The sequence below is a fragment of the Pyrus communis genome, chromosome 14 (assembly GCF_041283825.1).
Source record: "Pyrus communis isolate YQ-2024b chromosome 14, ASM4128382v1, whole genome shotgun sequence".
In the NCBI taxonomy this organism is placed as follows: Eukaryota; Viridiplantae; Streptophyta; class Magnoliopsida; order Rosales; family Rosaceae; genus Pyrus; species Pyrus communis.
In genome coordinates, this window is record NC_142578.1 from 3,905,787 (window position 1) to 3,930,810 (window position 25,024).

The 25,024-nt window shown below is 35.0% G+C and overlaps 2 protein-coding genes across 2 annotated transcripts; one reads left to right on the plus strand and one right to left on the minus strand.

Annotated features, from left to right (window-relative positions):
* Positions 1-7,650: 7,650 nt before the first annotated feature.
* LOC137713731 (spermidine synthase 1-like) lies at positions 7,651-12,364 on the minus strand. Its single transcript, XM_068453073.2, has 9 exons — positions 12,005-12,364; positions 11,212-11,288; positions 10,471-10,593; positions 9,184-9,288; positions 9,005-9,077; positions 8,839-8,910; positions 8,512-8,707; positions 8,113-8,242; positions 7,651-8,005 (listed from the first exon to the last, which is right to left on the minus strand). Exons 1-9 carry the CDS (start codon positions 12,174-12,176, stop codon positions 7,898-7,900), a joined length of 1,056 nt encoding a protein of 351 aa, XP_068309174.2. The 5' UTR covers positions 12,177-12,364; the 3' UTR covers positions 7,651-7,897.
* A 1,748-nt stretch (positions 12,365-14,112) lies between these two features.
* Positions 14,113-17,401, plus strand: CNGC16 (cyclic nucleotide-gated channel 16). The gene is made up of 6 exons (XM_088683764.1): positions 14,113-14,668; positions 14,962-15,174; positions 15,434-15,768; positions 15,930-16,041; positions 16,177-16,413; positions 16,551-17,401. The coding sequence occupies exons 1-6, from the start codon at positions 14,216-14,218 to the stop codon at positions 17,337-17,339; spliced, it is 2,139 nt and encodes a 712-aa protein (XP_088539890.1). The 5' UTR covers positions 14,113-14,215; the 3' UTR covers positions 17,340-17,401.
* The last annotated feature ends 7,623 nt before the right edge of the window (positions 17,402-25,024 follow it).

Genomic DNA, 25,024 nt, shown 5'->3' on the forward strand with positions numbered 1-25,024 from the left:
TCCAGGTTTTTGCCTTGACGGATGCACCATTCCCGCGGTGTAGGGAGTGATTGTGCAAGTGGTAGAGTTTAGTAGATACAAGGTGCTTCTTGGTTAGCAGGGCAGAGATCAGAGTGCTTGGAGTGAGTAGATTACTCTTGTACCTTTTCTTGTATTTCTTTTGGATTGTCATTTTTTTGGGAGCTTATGGGCACAATACTAGTGAAGGTCATGTGTCTCCTAGAAGTTGGTTAGCTACTTCTCATTTTGTTCTAGGATTCTTCCTATTCGTAGATCATTTATGGCACGTGGGAAGGGCTCAAGACCATTTGCACTTATTTCAATAAAGGAAGAGCGGGTCTCCTCGATAGAATAAATTTTTTTTCTTGGTCCCAGTTCAATAGTAAACAGTTGTTTTATTTTCCCATTGAGCCCGAACCTAAACCTGTGCTCGAGAGATAGAAAAGCTTCCTTGACCAATTGGATATATCAAGAAAATAGTAGTGGCATCTGCAACATGAGCTTTTACGCTCCGTAATTCTTCCTCAGCCAGGCTGGGGTAGAATAGCAGAGCAAGTGCAAGTATTAGTAACATAGCAAAAATACGTTCCTCGTCATTAATATGTTTGTTCACGGTAATTTGTGGCACATTTTGTTGTACAATTGTTGACTATATTTATGGGAGAGACACTCTTTATTTTGAGTTTCAATTTAGTATTCATTTGTATATCTTGTGTGTATTCTTGGCACCCCAACATCATAGAGTCACGTGTCGACCTTGGATATATCTCAGAATCGCAGCTTAACATGTCCGTATTCCTGAAAATACGTTATGAGTTATCCTACTTAATCTAGTCCCAAACACTACGTTTGGTATGTGAGGAAGGGAGTTTGGGAATGAGAAACTGTTGTGTGTTTCCCATGTTTGATAAATCTAAGCTTGGAAAATTGTTTCCTCACACAGAAAAATAAGGGGATAGTGATGCCTAAACACACTTTGGTATTCATTTTCCTTCATCATGGAAAACCAAAAAACAAAAAAAGGAATTGATTGTCAATTTTTTGCAACAACTACATCCTCGGTATATCATACAAAGTAGTATTTTCGATGCAAACAAAAACGAGAAATCAATTTTCTTGAAAAGAAGTTCATGAAAATTGTAGAAACGGTCACCAACTATACATTTATGATCATTGATCCCTTAATTTACTAAAATATACAATTATTATCTTGTTTCAATAAAAAATAATTAAAAGATCATTGCTACAATTTTTTTTTTTTTCCGTCATTCCAGGCGCAGCCCAAACGTAAAATAGAAGGGAAATGGCAGGCAGATGTAATAAGGAGAAAACATAGGTCCATCCTCGAGTCACGCAATTCAAAGCGGATAAAATCTAGGAGACAAGGATCTATATATTAAATCCAATTCTCTCTCTCTCTCTCTCTCTCTCTCTCTCTCTCTCTCTCTCCCATCCGTTTTTTCCCCTCGTCCTATATTATCCTATTCCATTCCTTTTCCTAACTGGATTGGATTTGGACCCATTCTCCCATTCCCATACTTCCATTCCCACCCTTCTTCTTTTCCAGCACGCCAACATTTTTTTTTATTTCAATCCAGTCCAGCACGCCTAACTTATTCCAGTTCCCTCTGGCTTCTCTTTGACAATTGACATTAATCCACGTGGTCACACTTGCTTCCTCGTGGTTGGTCGCTCCTTCTTGGGCCCCGCGCTACTACTCTACTAAGATAGTAAGATTTGATTTTTCTTCTGGCATGCCCCACCACCTCTTGTTAATCTTGTGCACAAGTGGAATACAATCGTGTGGATTTATGGTTGTGTGTATTTGTACAATACCATTCCCAGCTGGATGTGATGCAATACCATCAATTAGTTGCAAGGCCCTACACCATTCATCTCTACTTCTTTATTTTCCTTTCCGTGGCAAGATAACCTATCTTGGCAATGGGAGGACAAAGTCCATCACCGACGAGGAACAAATCAAATAATAGTTTATAAAAGATTGGGTTATTCTTTATATCAGAGTAAGTTGGTTCACATGTGAAGCTCAAACGATCACACATGTTTCAGGTCAACCTATTTGTGTTGGTCATGTTTTAGACTAAGGGCTTATATATAAAAGGTTGAGCTACTCCTATATTACCATTTTTTTTTTTGTCGTAGAACACTAACATTTTTCACGTACTCGTATTAGACTTAAGTTTTCAAACAAATATTTGTTTTATAGAATTTTATTTTCATGGCTTTTAAATGATGTTAGTTCTATTTTAGTGTACTATTTAACCTGTGACTAAAAATAAGTTATCATGTTATGTAGGATGGGGACTATATAAAAATTAAATTAATCTGACATCAATGGGTAATGAGATAACTCCTAATCCAATTAAATACATAATAAACTTTAAACTTAATTCGTATCAGTCGTCTCATAATAAAAAAAGTTTCATGTGAAGCCTGGTCACAAAAATAAAAAAATCAATAGAGATTTCAAAAGTTAATCTTGACTAAATTTATTTGAGTGATACATGTATTACTAACTAATTTAAAATAGATCCAAGATATTTCATCGAATCATTGATAAAGAGATTCGGCGTGATCTTTAAACCAAACTTTTATCAGAAAAAAATTGTATAAAAAGAATCGTGGAAGATGGAAAGTTCTTATCGAGTCTTTCACATTTCATTATAGTGACAATTTTTAAAAACTAGTAAGTCAATTTATAATCTTTAACACCAACTTTGAATTTGTGTTAGTCTTTGTTTGCAGTGATATTAGTCATTTCCTACAACTTATCAATCAATAATTATCACAAGAAAAAGGTCTACACGACATAAGTTATGAAGTTAATGAAATGATCAACAAATTCTTTCTCTCCTTCACATCCAAGAAACGAGATTTCAACATCTATTTTTACGAACATAGACGGTAATGTAATATTTTCAATTTTATTCGACAAAAGTAGTCATCTTGAATTAAAAAAATTCAGATTTTTAACGGGTGCGGAGAATTCGGGTATATCCGATCCTCCACGTTGCTATCACTAGTAAAGACGTGACCATAGTCTACCATGGATATTCGGATTAGCAAGGGAATTATATGAAATAAAATAGAGAAATTTAACGAAAAGTTTTTGGTATTGTTCACTTTAATGAAAAAGTACATTTTTACATTAAAAAAATCAATCATGATACTATTCACTTTACCCTTTATTTTATCATTATCGGTAAAACTCAAAATTTTAAAGTCATTTCATTAGTTTTCCTATAAAATAACTCACTTGTCAACAAATACTTTTTTTGGAGTAGAAAATTAAAAAACGGAAAGGCAAAATATAAAAGTAGAAAAAATAAAGTTGCATGTTGAATTAAGCCCTAGTTTGGTATGATTCTAAAAAAACTGGCTATCAAAAAAAGTTAGGAGCTTTTTTATGTTTGGTAAACATTTAGCTTCAGTTTTTTTTCACAGTTTTGGGTAAAAAAAAAAGCTAAAAACACAAAGCTGCAAAACCCAGCTTTGAAAAATTAGTTTTTTTTCACATATGTTTTACATAAAAATTTATCAAACACTATAATACTTTTTTTTTTTCAAAAGCACTTTTTCAAAAAAGTTTATTAAACACTCTGCTGCTTTATTTCACAGCTGCTTATTCTCACAGGACAGCAGAAATAGTTTTTTTTCAAAGCACATCAATACCAAACCAGCCAGAGAAAAAGGTGGGGCCTGCCTTATCTGGTTTCCGTGGTGGGCCAGCCATGTATATTAGTCTCGTGCCGTGTCGCGGGCGGAGTGAGGGCGTGTGGGCTGAGTCAGCCGATTGCAATTTCGCGATTGCATGCAGACAGAGAGAGAAAGAGAGAGAGAGAGAGAGAGAGAGTCCTTATCCGTTAAAAAGACCAAGAAGTTGACAAGCCGGCGGGTCCCACCGTTTCTCCGCGCCCGTTGCCGATTGGTATCTTCCGGTTCTTACGCGTTCTTTCTTTCCGCCTGACGTTGCTAAAATAGGTGATGACGTCATTTCAAGTAGGGGATTTTTCCAACCATATAAGTAAGGAATTTGGTGAGGAATTAGAAATATCAAACACAGGAAAGAAACACTGCTTCTTGGAACTTATCTGTTGATTTATTTGATAAAAATTAAAACATATGGTTTTTTATTAAATCGGTCAATGGGACTGAGACGCGGTCCATACTCCAACAAGAGGCAGCAGTGGAGAATTTTCTGCAATGGGCGAAAGCCTGACGGAGTAATGCTTGTTATGGATGGACTTTATTTTTGAGAGGCCAAAGAGTGGAGACCAACACAGGGGCGGATAATTGGTTGGACTTTTTTTTGGCTTAGGTATTGGGCCTAGACGTGGCTATAGCCGAAGAAGTTGGGTGAATGAGTCCACAGCTCTTGACCTCCATAGAAACCCAACTTTGAGGGCATTTCCCACTCGTCTGATATTACTGGTGAAGTGGAAGGTATGGAGTCGATAATTATTGGGGTTACATTGAATTTAATTTTACCATTTACAACCGTGTGTCGGTGGAGTTAACATTTTTCGCTATGAATATTATTATTAAATTTTCACTTCGTAACAAATTGAGAGATACATGGGCAAACATGTTAATTGATTTTTTATGTTTTTGCTGAAACATTTACACTTCGAGCCGCATGAATTTCTAAATCCGTCAGTGAACATGTCTTGGGAATTGGGCTGTACAAGATTACCAAATGTTTGACATTGTCAAGTCTCCCCTCCCCACCTAACTAGATCTAGATTATAGGCTTGGTGCAATATCTACCTATAACACAAAAATGAATTTGGTTAAAAGCAATTGTTTTCCCACTTTTTTTTTCCTTAATGTGGAAGAAAACTTGTAATATTATTCAAAACCTATCCAAGAAAGTTGAGACTACATGACCTTTCAATTCATGTCGTAGGTTGATAAACACCCACCAAAAAATCATTAGACGTTTAATTTGTTCCAGGTTAATTTCAGAGCAATGATTCATTTGTAATGATGAACCATCGATTTATTTGATATATTTGAATGGTTAAGTGATTTTCGATTCGAATAAATTCTTTCGTAGGAATAATGTTTAAATTAAGATTAATAAATTAGACGGTTTCGATTACAAAGTTCCTACAGTTTAAAAAAAAAAAAAAAAAAGTACTTGAAAGTAGGAGAATGAGCTTGTCCCCAAAAGAAAATGCAAGTGCTATCCATCTCGAAATGATTATAAAATATGAAAATGATGGAACAAGAGGGTTCTACCAGAGGTGGAATGTGAGTTTTCTTCATTGAGAAGTTCCTCCCATAAGTCCATACACATCAATGGTGAATCCTAAGCCCAAAATCTCAAAACTCCGAAACTCAAAAGCCGAAAAGTCTGGCTCTCTCCTTTGGGGGTTGAGACTAAAGCAAGATCGGAACTGAATCCAAGTTAATCCTAAAGTCGTAACCCTTTAGATGAGACATGTAAAACACAATATGCTTAACTGATGTTCAAAAATCATATAAAAAGAACAAACGTACAAATGTTAGATAGACTAACTAACTAGGACAGCGTGCCCGCTCCTTTGAATTTGATTCAAATCCCCTTCCCGTAAATTGTACTAGTATATGGGCACACATAAAGTGTGTGAGAATTTTTTTTTATTTTTGTTTTTGAAATAGAAGGAGAGAGAAAGAGAGTGATAGAGAATGTGGGAGTGAGAAGTTTTTTATTCTTTATTTTTTTTTTTTAAATTAGAGATATGTTAGGATTACAGGTAGGTGAGGCTTTGAAAAAAAAAAACAAAAACAAAATTTGGTTGTGTGAAATTACATTTATGCCCTATATTTCTTATTCATGTTTTGTTTTAATTAGAGGGTTATACTGGTAATTTCATAGGATTTTGGTTGACAATGAGTGTTTTATTAATGGGGCTTTTAAATCTAGGTCCAAAAACAAAGGTAGTTTTTTAACTAAGTCCAGTTATCCAATTACATATTTTTATACCAATTTTGCCATTTTAGATAAAAATATTTAAATTCTTTAATGTTTGTATCATTTATTTAGTTTTTAATTTTGAATATTTAAATACTGACTAAAATATTATCTAGTAACCACCTAATGATGTTTACCTACAAAACCGATATAATTTAGTAACTACCTATTGTATAAGAAGAAAAATACTTACGTGGAATATAAATAAGCTTACGTGGAATATCAATATGGTACAAATTATAAATAAGCTTACGTGGAATATCAATTATTGGACCTATTTCAATGTAGTGGACTAATTATAGTAATGGCTCACAAAATTGGATCTATATCAAATTATCTTTGTACCATATTTATCCCTTAGACTTATAAATTGTAGTAAATATTCAAAATTTCTTAATTATATGATTATTTGTGGTTTAACTAATCCCTTAATTGTAGGATTAGTTATAGCAATAAAATCTCAACCCCCAGTCCGTTTCATCCCTCCTTTTTTTTCCTTCTTCTAAACAATTCCCCTTGTTAGATCATGGAATCAATCATCATCTTTCTTCTCTCATCTTTCATGGGTGATATTTTGTGTTCCTCCCTCCAAATTCCTTCATGACAATTTCAGTTTTTACATAGCTTTCACAATTTTTTTACATATTCGTTCGGCAATACAGTATCAATTGCAAGCAATAATACAATATCATGCATTTATATTTGCTCTATTATATTTTTGTGCGTATCATAAAGGTAATCTGAAACTTGGTATTTGTTCCTTTTTTTTGTTTAGTATTTGTTCCTTTAATGGAGGTATATTATATCATATTTCTATTCTAATGTTCTGCCATGGAGGTTCAACATTTTTCTTCCTATACAATAGGTAGTTTATTTTTATTTTGTTGGTAGATTATATCTATTTTGTAGGTATAAAGCATTTTTCTTCCTATACAATAGGTAGTTTATTTTTGTTTTGTAGGTAGATTACATCTGTGTTGTTGGTATAAAGTATTTTTCTTCTTATACAATAGGTAGTTACTAAATTATATCGGTTTTGTAGGTAAACATCATTAGGTGGTTACTAGATAATATTTTAGTCAGTATTTAAATATTCAAGATTAAAAACTGAATAAATGATACAAACATTAAAGAATTTAAATATTTTTATCTAAAAGGGCAAAATTGGTATAAAAATATGTAATTGGATAACTGGACTTAGTTAAAAAACTACCTTTGTTTTTGGACCTAGATTTAAAAGCCCCAATTATAAATAAGCTTACGTGGAATATCAATTATTAGACCTATTTCAATGCAGTGGACTAATTATAGTAATGGCTCACAAAATTGGATCTATATCAAATTATCCCTTTATTAATTAGTAGAGATTAAGCTTATAATAAAATATCATCTTATCATAAAAAATAAAAATAAAAAAGGGACCAAAATGCTAGTTCAATAATATTTTTAATTGAAACAGCACAATCCAGACTGAGTAAACAAAAGATGACTAAAATCCCAAAAGCCCAAAATAACAAAAGCACATAAGCCTAAAAGCACATTTGCCAAAATAATAACATGATTAACCGATCTCAATGTCCTTAACCAACACTTGATGAAACTCAAATACTCAAACTCCAATATTCAGCTGAGATGGATGATCTGATGGTGACAAAAACCTAATACTTTATACCTACATGGTAAAATATGTGTATTCTCCTCGTAAAGTGAATGCAAGTATCATATTCATGCGTACAAAACAATATTTGAGTAAGTTGTCATTTTCTAATTTAAAGCAAAGCAATAGCATGATTAACAGGACACTTCCACCAGAAAATCATGGAACACAACCATATATAGTTTGCCATCATATAAAATTAAAACACACACAACAATGATGTTTAGTGTTGGGATAGATTTTGTTGTCTTCTTCTTGAATATTCACTTGTGTTTTGCCTCATCAGCTGCGAGCGTTCCAACTCCATTCACTTTAGACCCATTATGCACCTTCTTTGCAAAAGATGGCAAACAAAATGCAGCCATGTGCACCTGATCAATTGGAATCGACAGAAATTAAGAGAGAGAGAAAAAAAAAAGAGAGAATCGAGCTTTAAATTTATAGCCATGCATAATTAGTTAGGAATTATGTTAGGTACCTCTGTGTTGTAAAATTTCAGGGGCTCTTTTGCAATCCCATAACTATTGTTGGGGTCTATTGGGTTGACAGGATTTCTGAAATCCACCAGTGGCCCCTCCGTGGAGCAAAGCAAGAAACCAATCACCCCACTGAAATTAATAATCGACTGAGAGTAGTTAGAAAATAGTGTTTGAATTTTTTAATTAGTACTAAGACTGGTAACGGGATACTTAGGAGTCGTTTGAAAACTATTTGTTTATATTTTTATAAAAACTGAAAACTTGTTTAGTTACTGATGAAAATATGAAATCAGAAACGAAAAGATGCTTTTTGAAAGTCCTCAAAATTTGGCTTGTTTTGAACACTGAAAAGATTATCAAACGGATTAAAAAGCTATATGTTTATAATATATGCATACCTTGGATATGCAGGAACAATTGTCCATGCATACTGAACAGAGCCTTTGAATATTGGTCGACATTTGGCCATGAGTTGCTCAATGTCTAAAGAACGAAACCATATGCTCTCTGCTTGAATACACATGACTCCGCCAGGTCGGAGGGCTTTTGCTACCAACTCAAAGAAGGGAGTCTTGTGAAGCTCATGATCCGGCCCTGCATGCATGCATGCACAGAACGATAAATTACGTCGATCATTTCGTATATGCTAACTTTTTTTGTTTGCTAGATTTATATTAATTAACAGATTATTAGTATTTGGAAATATTTTAGACGCATCCACATACTAATAGGATCAAACGCATCCACTATTATCGCATCATATGTTCCTTCTGGGACAGACTTAAGAAATGCAAAACCTGCAAATTTAACATGAATTAAGGACTCACCATATTTAGAAAAAAGCACATACAAAACATAAATTTATATAGAAACTAGAAAGGACTTAATTACCATCTTTAACGTGAAGGGTCACCCGAGGGTCCTCGTATCCAATAGCAACACTAGGAAAATATTTCTTGTACACCTAAAAATTTATATATAAATTGCTTAGAAATTCATGTAGATATTTTAGTTTGAGAGCTTCTATTTGGATTACTTCCTTTAATTTTCATATAGAATTTTTTACTCACATCAACCAACATGGTGTCTATTTCGCAAATATCAATCTGCTGGACAGAAGAGTGTCGAGAAAACTCCCTTAAGATGCCGCCATCTCCTCCCCCAATGAGTAAAACCTTAATTTTTGACACAAGAAAAAAAGGATTAGGTAGGTGACAAAATTAACTGCATTTACTTGATGAGCTTTCTAATTTTCTGCAAACTAGGGATTTATTATTATTAGAGCTGTCAAGATGGACTCGACCCGTTAACATGACCTATTTAGGTCACATAATTTCAATTCACAGGTGGAGACATAATGAGGTAGCAATAATGAGTGAACCCGTTAGCAACCCATTAATCACCCATTAAGGAGTTGGCGTTGACAGCGGCCCACTGCTGCCCTTGATGTTCGATTTCAGCCTTGCAATACTGACCGCTGACGGGAACCCAGATGTTGACTCGAATGAGGACGCGAAGCCCTTCATAGTGGAGGGTTTGGAGTCGGGCTGGAAAGCGAGAAGTGTTGCCAGTTGGAGAGGAGGAGCACGGCGGGGATTGCCATTGACGTCGTAGATGACAATGGAGACGACATCGCATTGCCGTCGTTTTGGAGGAGGCTAAGAGGGAGAGGAGGTTGGAGGTGGTGGAATAGAGCAAGTGGGTTATGGCGGGTCTAGGTTGTTGCTGCTTTGATTTGTGGTGGTTCTATTGGTGATGCTATGAACGTGAGATGAGCTTTTGTTAACGGGTGAAACAATTGACCCGTTAACTGAACTAATCATTTCGAGTTTAACTATTTTCACTCATAAGCTTAATAGATAAAGTTTGGGTGATCCAATAAAAAATTATGGCTCGTTTCGTATTATTTTTAAAATGGCGAAATCGTTTTTTGTGAAAATATTTTTGAAACAAATCTTTGGTTAAAATGCAAGTGAATTATAGAAAAGCACTTGAAATGCTGCTTGCAAGAAGCACCTAAAAAGAATTTGAAGGGCTGCCTACAAGAACTAGTTAGGTGCTTCTTGTAGGAAGCATTTTAAATGTTTTTAGAACTCAAAAACATTTTATTTAAAAGCGTTTTCGGTTATTTTAAATGTACTTCCCAACCAGCCTTATTTTGTGATGAACCCAAACCAAACCAACTAAACTAAACCATTTACCAGCTCTAATTATTATTATTAAGTACACTTCAATTATACGTAAGTTAATTTATAAAAAAATTGATGGAATTATGTATGAAACGTGTAAGATTGACACTTGTCTTCTTTCATTCACATGAAATGTTGTGGCGTATTCTCAAATTCTTAATTGACTACCTTGTTTGGGTTCGGAATGGAGCAAAGAGGAAGATGTGTAATCATTTCTTGGTAAGCAAACTCATCCTTCTCAGTGAGTTGGAGTGCTCCATCCAGAATAAAAACCTTGCCATATGCTGATGACTGCAAATTAGAAATTAATCAACCATATATAATTTAGCCAAAGGTTAATTAGTCAACGTACCCTACAATAATTTTAATGCAATCACGTCCACACACACATGTATAGTAATATTTTGATAGTGTAATAAGGCGTCCACAACACAAACACCTATCTTGTTATTGTAATAACAATATTGTGATTATATGTTAACTATAACTTTATCATTATTATATAACATTAGATTGTATACTTTGACAATTAATGTAACCTTATATTCCTTGTAATTTAGACATTAAACATTGATGTCATGTTACGTTAAAGTAGCTAAAGAATCCAAAAGTAAATAATGATGATAGTTAATTTCATAATATTGACTAGTATTTTTATTATAACAATGATCTCCAATTCCTTTTTCTAAAGGTTACCATAAACTTTCTCTTAGTCAAAAAGTTCTCTTAATGACATATTTAGTTAAAAGTTGCATTCTGCACAATAAGCAAATGTTATTTAAATTGTATTTACGAAATGAAATGTTATATTGTTACATTATTAATATTACCGAGTTTATTTGTTAAATTGTGTGACAAAGAGAGTGATTTTCTTTCACACTTTATAACGAGGACTGTTAATTAATTTACCTGAAATACCATCATACTTTGATACTCGGACCTCCCTTGAAATAAGATTTTTTCTACCTTCAAAAAGTGGGCTTGCCCTACAAGATCAGGAAAGTAAATTTATTCACGGATAAGAAAAAATAGCAGGCATTTGTTTTTAGACTAAAGTTGTGAAATCTGAAAACTTTTTGTCTGTTTTACATTCAAGAAAACTAGAAAAGCACCACCCAAAAAGAAGCATCTGATCCCTGTACCATCTTCTCCCTATCTCACTGCACCGCTTGGAAAGCTAATCTAATTAACTCCATAAAACATCATTGAACCTACAATGTATTTATGTCTGAACCTCGATTACTTCGACGTCTTAGAAGTAGGGTCAAGTTGTAATTGCTCAAAATTAAGAATTTGAGTTTATTGGATTATGCGAGTTGGTAGATTACGTGTTGAAAATTTAGTAAAGAAACGGAAGGAGACAACCATTTGGGGACAACAGACCCGTGACCCTATTTACAAAGACTATATACACAACTCCCTTGTCTGAAGCAAGAATTACTTGAATTGAAAACAATATGAAGCTATACTTTCATCATGGTAAACAATAATGAAATAAGCTTATTCATACCTATCACAACATGCAGAAACGAAATTGTTACTGACTACCTAGAACTCAATCTGAATTCCTTGAAAAAACTAATTAACTCAATGAAAATTTTGAATCAAATTAAACAGTCATAAAATGTACTCTAAAAGTATTAAAAAAAAAAATTAAAAAAAAAAAAAAAAAAAAAAAAACTTCATGTCAATTGAAACCCACCTGGCCATATCGGACAATACTCAGAAAACCATCCAGGAACCTTTGGATGGTCATCAGTAGGATCATCATCTGCAAGTTCTTTAGTATTGTATTCTGTTCCAGCTGAGATTGGTGGAAGGGAGACTTCACTATCGCCATTTCTGACCACCAGAACTCCATCTTCTTTTGCCATTTTAACATACAAATTATATTCAGATATGCTGTCTGCTCTATGCAACAAACCCTAAAAAAAATTCGTCAACTAATTTTGTCTAATGGATTCTCTGAGTTGTAGTTAATTATTTGTCAAAACTGAGGAGGCTCAGCTTGACCAATAACCAAGCTATATGGTGTTTCTGCGGGGTGGCCAAACCATTTGCTCATTTGTGCATACTTATAGGTCCTAATGACGGTGAGGAATCTAATAAATTATTTACAAGCAAAACTCTTTTGCAAGGGAAATTATGTTTTATTAGTATACTATTAGTTAGATGAAAGGAAAATTTTTGTATGATAATCACACTACTATGTAGTGTTATTAATTCACAATAGTAAAAATAACGTGATTCATGCCTTACTAATGAAAAATCATGGTAGAACATGGTAGGTGTACATCCTTCCATACTATTATTAAAAAAAATCATATTAGAACATGGTAGAATATGGTAGGTGTTTTTCTATACTCATAGGCAATTATAGTGTGTAAAATGTCACTTATTATACTGTTTTCATCCTTAATAAGTTTGATAATGAACAAAAAGAAAATGAAAGAAAATTAGTTGGAATGATCAGTTTTTGACATTTGGTTGCAGAAATAAGCAGCTTTTGTCATGTCATTATTATATTATTGTTGTGTGGTTGTTATGTCATCATTTTATCATATATATGAGTAATATGTTGTTGTTACTAAAAATTGATCGTTTATGCAACCGAATGTAAAAAACTGATCATTCCAACTAATTGCCCAATAAATAATGTCAATAAAATAATTAGCTATTGTTTCAGAAAAAAAAAAAGAAAAAAAAAAGAAAAAAGAATCAGCTATAGTTTTACCCCTTCAGTTTCTCTCTCTCACTTTCTATTTTCCTCTTGTATTTAAATTCCTTCGCATCAGCCACTTAATATTATGATTTAGTGGTATTTCTTCTTCACTTATAAGTGAGAGGTCTTAGGTTCAACTCTTATCAAAGACGAATTTGAACCATATCAGTGCTAGCTCATTGTGAGGCTTAGCCACTCCCTCACCCCTTTAGTGTTGATAATACCGTTTGTTAAAAAAAATAAAAAATAATGGGTGGCCTCTAATCTTAGTATATACGGTGAGAACATCGGATCAAAAAGCAATATGAAAATTGGAAAACTACCGTTTTACACTTTGAGAAAGTTGTGTGTAGAAACAAAAGTACGTACTCAAAAGAAGTGGGAAAATGTAAATTTTTGGGTCAAAAGGGGAAAAGGGATTACATCGTGTAGTTTCATATGAAAAACATGTCTTCTTTTATTTAGCATTCTATAATGACTTCTTCTATTTCATAAATTCAAAAATGATATTTGTCATACGAAAAAAAAATGATATTTGTCACAAAATGTTATTGAAAAAATTTGAGTTTTTTTTTTTTTATTTTTTTTTTATTTATTTTTTTTTTTTGTGACTATCATGTTCCTATGAACTGTAAAGGCTTGTCGAGGACAACAATTGCAGGAAATTGTTGAGTAATGTTGAAGACAACCAATGTTTGTCAACTGAGGCATTACATCAACACTTAGTGCGCACAATACTATAGAAGAAAAGGGAAGATATGGACGATAGAAGACAAGAGAAAAGGAAGATATGGACGATAGAAGAAAAATGAGAAATTTGTACTTTGATTTGTCATAGTTGTTTATACAGGTTAAATACAAATATACGAACAAATATACATAAAGATTTTGAAGCTGTTAGAATCATGGGCAATCATTAAACCCATGCTGATTGTGCCAGAAAGAGATAATAAAAGTTTTTAAGTCTTCATTCAACTCAAGTGGTTTTTTATTTTTTAATAAAAAAAACAAAATGAAAAGTAATGAACATTTGGCGCGTTTTTCCCGTTCATGCAACGGTCATGAAAGTCCGAAACCTCAGCCCTTCCTCTCTTCTTCTTCTTCTTCTGGTTCTTCTTCTTCTTTCTTCCCCCACAAATCTCTCAAACTAATATGTCTCTGCCTCGTGGCTAAATCTCAAAACGCCCAGAGATGATGCACAGCTTCCAGCCATATGCCGCAGCCTCGGCTCGCTTCCGCAACTTCTCGACCCCATTTTCCCTCAGCAAGAAGATCCCGTGGTGGTACCAGATCCTCGACCCAGGATCCGAACGCGTGACCCAATGGAACCACATCTTCTTTGTCATATGCATCGTCGGCCTCTTCCTCGACCCCCTCTATTTCTTCTTACCCACCACGGCCAGCGACCAAGTTGCTTGCATGCAGATCGACATGGGCCTTGGCATCTTGGTCACCTTTCTCCGTACGGTTGCCGACTTCTTCTACATTATCCATATCCTAATCAAGTTTCGAATTGCTTATATCGATCCAGGTTCTAGGGTTTTTGGGCGGGGCCAGCTCGTTAAGGACCCCAGGGCTATCGCCATCCGCTACCTCAAGGGCGACTTCTCTATCGATCTTGCCGCCTCCCTACCACTCCCACAGGTATTTACTCAACAATGATTTCTACACACTTTTTTTCTCACGTTTTTTGTAGTTGTTGATTAAATAAATCAAAGGAAAATCAAACGACATAAACAAAAGGTGGAGTGCAAAATAAGAAAACATGTGTGAGGGAATCATTTCCCCTACAAATTTGGAGTACATTTCCTTAGTAGAGGTGGATCTCGATATTTGGATTAATTTTTACTTTTGTGTTTTTAACAAAGCAGTGTCCAACGAATACCATCACTTATAGAATATATATGATTTATTTTTGTTTTGTTGTGTTTTTGCAGATTGTGATTTGGTTTGTAATTCCAGCAGTGAAAAACCCAACAGCTGCTCATGCTAATCATACCCTTTCTTTAATTGTGCTCATTCAATATATTCCTCGATTTATTCAACTTTTCCCTCTCAACCGACGAATTACTAAATCGACCGGCGTTGTAGCCAAGACTGCTTGGTCAGGGGCAGCTTACAATCTCATTCTGTTTTGTCTAATTGCACATGTAAGAACCTAGCTAGCTAGTTATATCTATGTGTGTGTTTGTATCCCATTTTGTTTCCGTTCAATTATTAATACGTACTTACAATTTGACAGTGACATCTTACGTTGTTAGGCTGTTGATTTTGATATCATTGTTTCGATAAGCTCTTCTTCGAATATGTGGTGCCAAATTGGTGGTCTGACAACATAAAATGCGAGATAATAATAATTGATCCAGGGATTTACTATACCGTGCCTTATTTATTTGGTTTGATTGTTAGGATGGTTGTTGTTCTTCAGTGCAGATTGTTGGAGCTTCATGGTATGTGCTGTCCATTAGACGGCAGTACGAGTGCTGGACGGGAGAATGTAAAAAGGAGGTGAATAACACACATTCTCCATCCTGTAAAATTTCGTTTCTTGATTGTGGCAGTGCCAATAACCCCGAACGAAAACTTTGGCTGCAAATCACAAAAGTTCAGACTAGTTGTGATGCAGCTGGTAAGGACGAATTTGAGTTTGGAATGTTTGCGGAGGCTTTTACTAATGAGGTTGCTTCTGCATACATCATTGAAAAATATTTCTACTGCCTTTGGTGGGGTATGAGAAATTTATGGTATGCTTTGCTGTTACTAGCTCAAGCCAAAATGCATTTTTCTGCTGTTACATTTGGATCATATAATAATAGTTACTTGTCCGTCAAGGAATGAAAACAGTTAAAAATTAAGCAAGCTATTTGTGCTAATTCATATCTTGTACTCATTTCGCGATACGCAGTTCTTACGGACAAGATATTAAGACAAGCACTTTTATCAGTGAAACCTCATTTTGCATTCTCATTGCCGTTCTTGGTCTAGTTCTCTTCTCACATCTCATGAGCCAGATGCAGGTATAATTTGCTCAAGGCATCTACTACATACAAGAAAATGTCTTAATTTATTGATCTAGGTCTAATTTTTCCTTCACATGGTTGAATTTTTGATACATTGTTACTTATTTTTATAAATTTTCTGATTTCTTCAAGACCTACCTGCAATCTGCAACGATTAGACTTGAAGAATGGCGGGTAAGAAGGAGAGACACAGAGGAGTGGATGAGGCACCGTCAGCTCCCTGCGGAACTGCAAGAGCGTGTTCGTCGGTTTGTTCAATATAAGTGGATTGCCACAAGAGGTGTAGATGAGAAAAACATTTTGCAATCCTTGCCTGCGGATCTCCGCCGCCAGATCCAAAGGCATTTATGCCTTGCCCTTGTTCGCCGTGTAAGCATTATGTTTGGGAGACTGTCAATGTAAACCATTGGTCACATGCTGACACTTGCTGATAAGCGCAATGCAGCTGAGTTTATAAGTTGTTGGCACCGATCGTTTACTGGTGGTATAATTTCTTCAATTCTCAGGTACCCTTTTTCGCACAAATGGACGATCAGCTTCTAGACGCCATATGTGAACGTCTCGAGTCATCCTTGAATACCAGGAACACGTACATCATCAGGGAAGGTGATCCTGTGAATGAGATGCTTTTCATCATCAGAGGGCAACTTGAGAGCTCCACAACTGATGGTGGAAGGACAGGGTTCTACAACTCAACTACCCTCAGGGCGGGCGATTTCTGCGGCGAAGAGTTGCTCACATGGGCCTTGATGCCTACATCAAGCCTCAACCTTCCATGCTCGACACGTACGGTGAGGTCCCTAACCGAAGTTGAGGCATTTGCGCTGAGAGCTGAAGACCTAAAGTTCGTTGCCACTCAATTCAAGCGCCTCCACAGCAAAAGACTGCAGCATGCTTTTCGGTACTATTCACACCAGTGGAGAACTTGGGGGGCTTGCTTTATACAAGTTGCTTGGAGGAGGTTTAGGAAGAGAAAGTTGGCAATGGAGTTGGCAATAGAGGAGGAGTACTATTACGCACATGTTTTGGAGCAAGAAGAGCTTGGCAATGGCAATGAATCTAGAGTAGGAACTAGTAGAGATTATGATGGTATAGGAGGTGCCGAGAGGTCATCGTCCGAGGCAAATAGGCAGCAGAATATTCCGCTTGGGCCGGCGATATTGGCTTCCAAATTTGCCGCAACCACCAGAAGAGGGATTCAGAAGGTGGCATCAGTTATTCAACATGACGAAACCAGCTCTAGTATGCCCAAAAAACTGTTCAAGCCAGATGAACCTGATTTTTCAGCAGATTAGTTGAGTATATAATAATCAGAATCCTTTGATTTTTGCCACAATACATACCAAATAGAGTGACCAGTTAAATATATATATATAGTTTGTATTACTATATATTGTCATCATTTACCAGTTTCTAAAATGTAAGGAAATATGCAATGGATTAAACAAGATAGATAGACGAGTAGTGATTGACCAGTGGGTCAGTCCACTACAACCAGAGTTTGATAGTGTTCTTCAGCGAAGGCAGCCATCCTCGGGGGTAAAACAAAATGTAAAGAAAACAATTAAGCACAAAAACAAAATATATAGAAATACAACAGTGATTTCTCAAAAGGAGAGTTCCATTGTTATTGACCGGAGAGCAAAGAAAATCCAAGTAAACTCAAAGGTGGTTCCAAAGAGATGGACCACTAAGATTGCTCCAAAGAGATGGACCGCCAAAAGCGTAGATTTTTCAATGTTATCGACACACAAGATAGTATATTATGTGTTATTATATAAATGGTAAGATATATATATTAAAAATTTAATAACTTAAAAAATAAAATTTCTTACCACTTATATAAAAATACATAATACACTATCCATATTCCTATCTTAATTAAAAACTTCTTCACCAAAAGAGTTGGACCAAAAAGAGCCATGTTGCAAACCCAACTGTGTGGGTCTCATGAATATTTGACAAAATTTGGAGTGGCCCGAACACGTTGTCAATTACGGGGTTGACACACCGCCATCGAGATGAAAAAAGCACCGCGGCAAACAAGTATAATCACAAAACCGACAAAGCAGGGGTGTAAAGTGTAAACGCTGCCATCGAGATTGTGACGCGATTCTTTTAGGAATATGATATTCACACATTCTATTTTACTTTTTACATATTTTTTAAATTTTTGACCGTTGGATGGAATGAATTAAAGAAGATTAACTAACAAAAATTATGAAAGAGTGTGTAAAAAGTAAAATAAGGGGTGCTATCTACACCCCTTTTTTTAACCCGGTTAAAGAAAAAAAAAAAAGTGACACCCTGTATAGCTCGGTTCTCAACCAAGAATAAGACTCTTATCTCTCTCTCTCTCTCTCTCAAATTCATACACATACGAAAAGAAAAAGTCTTTGGAGGAGGAAGAGGGGCCTGCTGACTCCTCCCTCACTTGGTTTTGAGTCCCCATCTCTTATTGAAATGGATTTGGATCCTCTCCTGAGCTAATAGAAAGAATTCTTCTCATCAGATTCATACACATACGAAAAGAAAAAGTCTTTGGAGGAGGAAGAGGGGGCCTGCTGACTCCTCCCTCACTTGGTTTTGAGTCCCCATCTCTTATTGAAATGGATTTGGATCCTCTCCTGAGCTAATAGAAAGAATTCTTCTCATCAATCATCATGGGCCGTTAGATTTTTATCCAACGGCTATAAATAGGAGATCCTTTAAAGTTATAATGATTGTAGTCGTTGGATAAAAATCCAATGGCCTAGTATGATTGATGAGAATGATTCTCTCCATTAGCTCAGGAGAGGATCCAAATCCTATTGAAATAAAGATGAACACTGTCTTTGAAATTAGGGAAAGATCTGACATGGAACAAGTGTTTGTTGGATCAGGATTCTCTTCTGATCTAAGGATGAGAATCCTCCTGATCAAAGAGTGTGGGCCGTTGGATGAAAATCCAACGGCTACAAACAGGGGGTCCGTTTAAAATTATTATAATTATGACCGTTGAATTTTCATCTAACGACCCGCATTTCTAGGTTAGGAGGATCCTCATCCTTAGATTAGGAGAGGATCCTGATCCTAAAATTAGGGTTCAATAAAAAATGGAAAAGATAAAAAAAGTATCACACACTAACATGTACACATAAGAGGAAAGAGATTCTATTTATAAAATATGGGGATTAGATGTGGGTTCATATTATATTGAATTTTAACGATCTGAATTGTTCATTTTTAAATTGCACATCTTAGATCATTCTTACAAATCTTCTTTTATTTTAACAAACGATATTATTTACACTAAGACATTTTTACAAAATATTAGCCAAATTATAAATATTTGAGATATGTAATTGAGTTGAAAGGAATTGACGAACACTTATGTTTTATAAGAAACAATAAAATTTTATTGTGATAATTAAATAGGCAAATGATTTTAGATTGAATTGAATTTTTTTAAGGATAATCTATGGATTGAGACTTACAAAATAGACAATTCAAATATTTGAAATTTGATGTATAATAAGTCCCACAACTAATCCTACATTTTAAAAGAAAAATGAAAATCTATTTCCTTAAAGTGCCATTACATAGATACACACGCACAGTTGGACTATCTTCTGACAATGAATTTGAAATTACATCTCATAAAAAATCATGAATAACACACATGCCTCGTTTGGCAGCTCGGACTGTAATGACTATTTCTGTCGGATAGGATAAATAGCCACCGGATAGTACTGACTAAATTAGTCGGGTGTTTGGTGCAATATCGGACTAGTGACCATATTATTTATACTGTGTTTGGTATTATACTAGATAGGAGGAATCAAACTTAAAAAAAAAAAAATTTTAAAAAGTGAAATCATTTTTTTGTTCCCAGATCTCTCTGCACCCCCCAAACACCCTCCCACTCTCTCCCTTCTTCTTCCCCGACTGCAGAAGAATCCCAAATAATTGTTCCCTAGCTCTCTCTGCCACACCCCCCAAACTCCCTCCCTTTCTCTCCCATATTCTTCTTCCCCGACTAAATAATCTGGGCATTTTGGTTGATTTTATTAAGCGGATGTATACCGTGTTATCCTATCCGACTAGTTAAATTAATCTAGCGCTTACTTAGTACGAGTGAACGCCAAACACCCGAGTTTGTATAACTAATCCTATCCGATCCTTTATTTGATCTGCCAAACAGGGCCTGAATGATTAACCCCGAAATCTGAACGTAGTTGTCTATGAGCAAAACTACATTAGATGCGGAAACATTTCTCAGACAAAATTATAAATATGGTTGATTAACTAGGAATCGAGATCCTCTCAGGATTTCCAAGTTCAAAGCCCGCAGACCAAAAAATTTGGGCAGTTCAAAGGGATGAGAGAGAGATTCGAGCTCTTAGTTTGTATGAGGTGAGTAAGTGAGATGGACAATAGGAGCTATAGATTTTAAATGAATGGTCTGGATCTTTCAGTCTGCCGGCTCCCACATAGAGATTTGGAAATGATCTCAATTCATTAACTAGGTAAGATTTGTACTAAACAGTTAGCGCTCACTAACGTGTGGTCGGAATAAGAAAAAATCAAACTAATTATTATGTAAATGTAACAATACAACACATAATTAAAATATAAGTTTCATTGATAGTTCACTGCAATTACAGCCTGAAAATACTTATAGAGATATATATAGATCCATCACTTATTCATTAGTCATTCTAGTAAGATCTCGAATCCCCGCAGCCCTACTACTTGGTGGTGATGACCTTCTCATCCTCCGCCGCATTCCAACTACTTCTCGGTGGTGTTGTAACTTACAAAGACATTGCTTTTGGCCTAGTGATAAAATTTATGTTAATTCATTTTTTTTTGGGTGCCTTACGCTATGGGATGTCCTGGTGGTAAATGCACTTGCTTCAAATGAAGAGTGTAGTGTAACGGTGTTGATCAGTGGCGAAGCTAAAAATTTAAGATAAGTAATGGGGTCAAAAGTTGAGATTCCGTTACTAATCACGCAAGGCAAGCAATTCCGAATTCAAACACTGCCTTAATGTTTTGTTTGTCATTACCTTGAGGGTCATGGATGGCTCTCCTGAGAAAAGCGCTCTCGTCTTTGATAGTATCCTTTTGGCCACACCAAGTATGTCACCTTCTTTGAGCAACAAATCACACTTCTTTTCGGTATTATTTATGTGAATTAAGCCGAAATAAAAGAATGAGCATTGAATACAAATGAGGAAACAAAGAAAAGAGTGGCCGGAAGGGAAACAACAAGTACCTTTGACATATTGAATTGGAGACAAATGAAGCACTCAAAAACAAAAGTCCGATTTGGGAAATCGCTGAGAAAATGCTAAAATGATTGAATTGGTTAAGATTAGATGTTTTTTTATAGGCTAAAATTAAAATAGGGAAAATGTGGGAAAAGTGAATGAGAGTAGTAGTGGACTAGTAGTCACAGTGGTGGGAAGATTTAGCAGGAGGAGAAGAGGCGCTGAGGGAGTGATGGCTAACAAATGGAGTAGCAACTCCTTCTTCTTCTTCTTCTTCTTGTTTGGGGCTGTCAGCACCAAAAACGCTCTAGGTGTTAAAGGAAAAGAAATCACTCAAGCTGCACCGAAAATGCTCTAAGTGTTAAAGGAAAAGAAATCACTCAAGCTGTACAAAGTGGACCGCAGGACTGTAGCATGTGGATGCACATTCTAGACAGTTTGGACAGTTGTATGTGGATACCACATCCTGATCAGCAAGGGTTTGCACGTGGTGGATGCACATCATAGGCGTGGCAGCTGCATCATGGGCAGCAAGGATGCCTTTTGTTTTATATTTGATTATTGCATGCGTGCTGTATGTATATGTATATAATAGCGGCTTCCATTTGCAGCATTGTGCACATCAATAAAACATTTTTCAATCTTAAATTTAATATTAGGCCTTTCAATTTGGCCATAAGGTTATTGGGGTCAAGGAATCCCATTGCCCCCATTTTGGCTCCGCTACTGGTGTTGATGGAGTCCTAGATCCTGCAACGTGGTGGAGTTTAAGAGTTTTCACTTGTCATTGCAACCCAGATCCTACAATGCGTGGATTGTAAAATAGCTCAATTTACGCTACGAACAATGAATTTTGTCGAGTGGATTGAAGAGGAACCCTAGTTGTTTGACCCCTTTTCTTATTATTGCTGTATATATAGTTTGGTTAACTCTGTGTTGCGTTAATGAAGTGTTGTGGTATTTAGTTATGATCTCTTTAATAATTGGGAAGTGTTATTAGCACTAAAAACCTCATTCTACACTCCTCACAAGTATATTTTCTTTCTAAATATAGAAAGTTAGGAGTGTAGAATGAGAATTTTGGAGTGGTAATAACAATTTCCTGATAATTTTCTTTGATTTATGTGATGATCATAATGTCTTTCGTCATATTAGTACATTAAAACTTTGAAAACGCCATATAACAACCATCTAACTTACATGTTTTGCTTTTCTCAAAGATTTATAAGAAATTAACTCGAAGAAAACACTAGCAACAATGAAGGAAAGAAAGAGACTAATTTAGCCTTAATTGGTTAAGAAATATGAAAAGTTCAAATTTCGTTTCTTTCAATTAAAAAACCGAATAAAAAAGAAGGATGATAATGACGTTCACCATTGCCACTTTGCCATGCCCACTCATTACCCACCAAATGACAATGACATTTTCTTTGGAACTACATTATGTAAAGGATTTTGGTGCCTGCACAATCATGTTTATTCTCGAACGTCCTTTATTTTTGGATGCTAGACCAATATTTCCCTCCCCTTTTTGTTTATCCTTAACAGATGCCACCAACCATCGTTTTCTACACCAAGTTAGGGTTTGTCAAGAAACATTTTTAAAATGATTGAAATCAGTTTTAGAAAAAATATTATTGAGTTTCAAAAGCGTTTAGAGTGCTTTTTGTAAGAAGTACTTAAAATACTTATAATACTTTTTGCAAGAAGTACTAATTATGTGCTTTTTGTAAGAAGCACTTTAAGTGTTTTTTCAAATTTCACTTGTATTTTTATTAAGGATTGTCTCAAAAATATTTCCATCAAAAGTGCTTTCAGCTACTTTAAAAGCACTGTCAAATGAGCCTTTAAACGCTTGTCATTTCATTTATGTGGTACCTTATTTTTTTTGGTAATGCCTTATCAATTGTGACTATTTAATTCTCCTCGTAATGTTGTTAAAAAGAAAAAAAAAAAAAATCTCCTCATAATGCAATCATTTTAAACACCTTTATAAATGGTAAATTGCTTTGGTTGTTAAGACTTTCTTTTTCAATTTATCGCATTCCTAGTTTTTACATGTTAATTTAGATTAGGAATTTTTTCCATTCGGTCAGATTGCTGAAGATACTTAACCATACTTATATTGTATTAATTCCTAAGGTGTCGTGCCCTAAAAAGATGACACAATTGCGGCCGATTTCGTTTTCAAATGTGCTAATATAAAATAATCGAAGGTGTTGGGACAAGACATTGTCTAAGTTAATGATAATGTTCAAATTTTAATTTTAAATGCTAATCTTTTAAAAAGTTGAACCATCAACCCACTACTAGCAACACAAATATTGTCTTACAATTTGTATTTTACTACATGCGCAAGGCAATAAGTGTAGGGCTGGGTTCGGTTTTTTTCGGTTCGGTTTTTTCTCAAAACCGAAACCGAACCGAAATTTCGGTTCGGTTCGGTTCGGTTCAAATTTTTTTCGGTTTTTTTCGGTTCGGTTTCGGTTTTTTTCGGTTTTTTTTTTTTTTTTTTTTTTTTTTCTTTCTCCCTCCAAAATTATTAAAAAAAAAAAGGAAATATAAAAGTTCACATTCATATTAATAGGCTAGGCGGAATGAAAAATAAGGAGGAGGAGGGTTAGGGTTGTTTTGTTAAAAAGATTAAAAAATTAAAAAAAATCTCACAAATCCTGGAGGCATGAGGGTTCGAACCCATGCCTCCATGCTTGTAAAGTTTCACTGAAACCAACTTGACAACAGGTTCTGTTTTGTTATGATTGTATGACTAAACTATTTATAAATATTCAAAAAAATTATATATATATATATATCGGTTCGGTTCGGTTCGGTTCGGTTTCCGAGCCTCAAAAACCGAAACCGAACCGGTCAGATTCGGTTCGGTTCGGTTTGACAATTTCGGTTCGGTTTTTTTTTCGGTTCGGTTTTTTTCGGTCTCGGTCCGGTTCGGTTTTCGGTTTTTTTCGGTTTTCGGTTTTTTGAACCCACCCCTAAATAAGTGTAATAATTTTATCACAAAAGTTTTCTCTGTAATCAGAAGTACAACCATTCAATATAAACCATGTTTAATTTTGTAAATCTCTAATGGGAGATTTGTATTCTTTAACGCATAAATCCTATTATTTTGTGTGAGTTTAGAAATGATAAGGTTCATTCATGACTAATCATCTTCTACGACTAATTTGAACACCTTGCATACCTAAAGCTTTATCAAATTGGCTAAGATATTATGTTCCCTATATAAATTTAAATTCGAATCCACTTCAATGAATAATATAAATTTAGTGTCCCTGACATAAAAAAATCTAAACACAACTTAAAAGTTGATATCTATTTTTCCATTCAAAAACATACTCCATGATGACGATGAAACCAAGAGAACAATAGTGCTTGTAAGGCTAATAACGTTTGGACCCATAAAATATGTGATGTGGAAAAGATATCAATAAAATTATAGGGTTGGTGATGAGAAGGAATCAGATCATAATCTATTATTTTCTGATGGAATAGATAGTTTCTGGTTTGTTTAGTTGATAGAGGGTTAGGCAGATTTTTCCTCCGAACTTAAAGTGTCTGTCAATTTTCCGCTGAACTTGAATTTTAACCAATTACATTTGTGAACTTTTTACAATTAGTCAAATTTTCCTTAAATTCTAAAATTCAAACAAAAGTGTACGAAATAAACTAACATAAGAGAAGAAGAAGAAAGGATGTCCACACTAGGA

Coding starts and splice junctions, on each gene's coding strand:
- LOC137713731 (XM_068453073.2), bottom strand. CDS start 12,176: ATGGCAAAAGAAGATGGAGTTCTGGTGGTCAGAAATGGCGATAGTGAA. Junction 11,289..12,004: donor GTATTGTCCGATATGGCCAG/GTGGGTTTCAAT, acceptor CTGATCTTGTAG/GGCAAGCCCACTTTTTGAAG. Junction 8,911..9,004: donor GACCCTTCACGTTAAAGATG/GTAATTAAGTCC, acceptor TTAAATTTGCAG/GTTTTGCATTTCTTAAGTCT.
- CNGC16 (XM_088683764.1), top strand. CDS start 14,216: ATGATGCACAGCTTCCAGCCATATGCCGCAGCCTCGGCTCGCTTCCGC. Junction 14,669..14,961: donor CCTCCCTACCACTCCCACAG/GTATTTACTCAA, acceptor GTGTTTTTGCAG/ATTGTGATTTGGTTTGTAAT. Junction 16,042..16,176: donor ATCTCATGAGCCAGATGCAG/GTATAATTTGCT, acceptor GATTTCTTCAAG/ACCTACCTGCAATCTGCAAC.